We start from the raw sequence: 2,614 nt of genomic DNA on the forward strand, positions 1-2,614 counted from the left end.
AAGTCTATATATATCTAACGTTCTGTGAACATTTACAAACAATTCTTTCCTCAAGTATTCCGATAACACCGCAACACTTTCCAATTTGTGAGGCACACACACACACACACACACACACACACACACACACACACACACACACACACACACACACACACACACACACAGAGATATATATATATATATATACACACACATATATATATATATATATATATATATATATCTGTGTGTGTATATATATATATATATATCTCTGTGTGTGTGTGTGTGTGTGTGTGTGTGTGTGTGTGTGTGTGTGTGTGTGTGTGTGTGTGTGTGTGTGTGTGTGCCTCTCAAATTGGAAAGTGTTGCAGTGTTATCGGAATACTTGAGGAATGAATTGTTTGTTAATGTTCACTGAACGTTAGTTATATGTAGACTTTAATGAAGAGAACAATGTTTTTCTAGATGGAGCAAGACGGGCGGATCGAATTTTTTTTTTTCCAAAATTTTATTGACATCAAAGGCAATCAAGAAGTTATAATGAAAACTTGTGCTGATTACCTTAACTGAGGTGCAAGATGTTCAATAGTTGTCGAATTAAGCAATAAATCAAAATGTTATATTTAACAGAATAAAATATCATAATCAATAGAAACAAAAACTGTCTACTAATAAAAGTTTGAGCAGAAATTAATTGTTATTCAAGTTCAGGTGAAATGAAAAAACAAAAATAAATAAAATTCAGTAAGTCATACAATTCTCAAAATTTAGCCAATTTCAACAACATCACTAAGTAAACTTTCTTCAACATAATTTTTGAACAAATTTATTGGCATAGTTCTAGCCTCAACACTGACAATAGCATTCCATAGCTTTATTCCTCGAACCGACCAATTTCTTCCATTTGTTCTAGTTCTACTTATGACAGAGCAAAGCATACCATTCTTTCTTGTTGATGATTTTGTATATTTAAAACAGTTTAAAAACCTGTAGTTTACATTGTTTATAACTTTATATATAAAGACAAGGGTTATATATATATATTGATTTGATGAATGTTTAATATCTTATATTTAGCAAATAGTGGTTTAGTATGATCAGACCTATTAAAAAGAGGGAAGTGCGTAAAAAATATTTTTAAAGTACCTGTAATTTGTTTATTAGATATTTAAAGGTTGATTCCCAGAATACATTGCAGTAAATGAAGTAAGGGTAAAAAAAATGAGTAATAAATCATTAGCATTGCGTTTTAGTTGGATAGTAGAGTTTACTAACAAATTTTTATATCTTTTGAAACTTTTTTCAATTCCTAGAAACGTTTGCTAGTTCAATTTTTACGTAATATTCATAACACGGCATTTCTGAGCAGTTCTACTACAATTAACACGACACTTTAAAACTTTTATGATTTCACAAATTTTTATCGACTATTTCAGATATTTGGTGTCAGTTGGATTGGAAAGCGGCAACCTGTTGTTTTATCTCTGGTCTCCCACTTTTAACGCTGATGCTTCGCCCTGGATTTGTTTAGATGCCCTCGATAATAGGTTAATATTAACAGAAAATTCATAACATTTTTATAAAATTATTAAGATGCTTTGTTCGATAAATCTCCCTCATTCGTTTATTTCGTGCCATTTTATTATGTAGTTACTTGGATTAGTTTATTGTTTCTATTCCTGCTGGCATTCGAATAAACGTTCAACAAAGTTCGCTTTTGAAGCAGTTGTGTTCATCTATCGGAAATCTTGAACCTACGGAATAACGAACATTTGGCGGTCGTTGGGAGCTACAACACTGGTGTTGGTAATATAGAGATCTTTGAAGTTATACCATTGGTATTTGTAGCTACAAAGTCGAGGGTTACAACAATTAACTTGCTTTTTCCATTCTTTACTGTCGGTTTAAATACAGTTCTAAGCATTTTTTAACTAAGTTTGCGCCAGTCTTAAAAAAGTGCCAGTTGTTGAATTATAGTGTTTGTTTCAATATTCTTCGCATGTTAAATATTGTTTTCATAATTTATTAATAAATTGTAATGTTATATCAACACAAAATCTCTTACTTTAGCATGGCTCATCATATGGCTGTGAAAAGGTTGCGATTCAGACCAAGGTGTGAAGAATCGCAAAAATCAACCTGCCCGTCACCACTAATCTCGAAATCAAACTCTGATTCGTTTGAGGTTGCGAGTTGTAGTGAGGACGGCGCAGTAAAGATATTTGAAATAAAGTTTAATTAATTTAAAACTCTCACTTGTTTATTTTTTGAATTTTTAAAAATATTTTACGAAACCTTTAGCCATGCGTATATTAATAATGTTAATCTACAATAGTGATGACATTTTAATAAAGCAATTTTATTTCTTTGTTTAGTTAATGATACATAATTAAGAGATGGTATAAATGTCTAAAATGAATAGTTGAAAGGTAGGGATTTTGTTAGAAAACGAACAAGCCTTTAAATTAAGTTTTCCTGGTTTAGGGGTAGTATGTGTGAGAGTTTGTGACTTTTTAAAAATTGCCATTCACGCACACATAAACAGTGGTGGATCTAGGGTCTCCCGTTGTGAGCGGTATGTGTTAAAAGTTAGTAAAAGTCGTTGCTTTGACAAAAAAATAGCGTTTTT

The 2,614-nt window shown here is 31.4% G+C and overlaps 1 protein-coding gene across 1 annotated transcript in view; it reads left to right on the forward strand.

The window, feature by feature from the left end:
- HELRODRAFT_105279 (hypothetical protein) overlaps positions 1–2,348 on the forward strand; it is a 16,250-nt gene extending 13,902 nt beyond the window's left edge. Inside the window, exons 20-21 of the mRNA XM_009010793.1 lie at positions 1,422–1,532; positions 2,056–2,348. Coding sequence (XP_009009041.1) covers positions 1,422–1,532; positions 2,056–2,227 — 283 coding nt within the window. The 3' untranslated portion in view covers positions 2,228–2,348. The remainder of the gene's footprint in view (positions 1–1,421; positions 1,533–2,055) is intronic.
- Positions 2,349–2,614: the final 266 nt, after the last annotated feature.

The sequence above is a fragment of the Helobdella robusta genome (genome assembly GCF_000326865.2).
Source record: "Helobdella robusta unplaced genomic scaffold HELROscaffold_1, whole genome shotgun sequence".
Lineage (NCBI taxonomy): Eukaryota > Metazoa > Annelida > Clitellata > Rhynchobdellida > Glossiphoniidae > Helobdella > Helobdella robusta.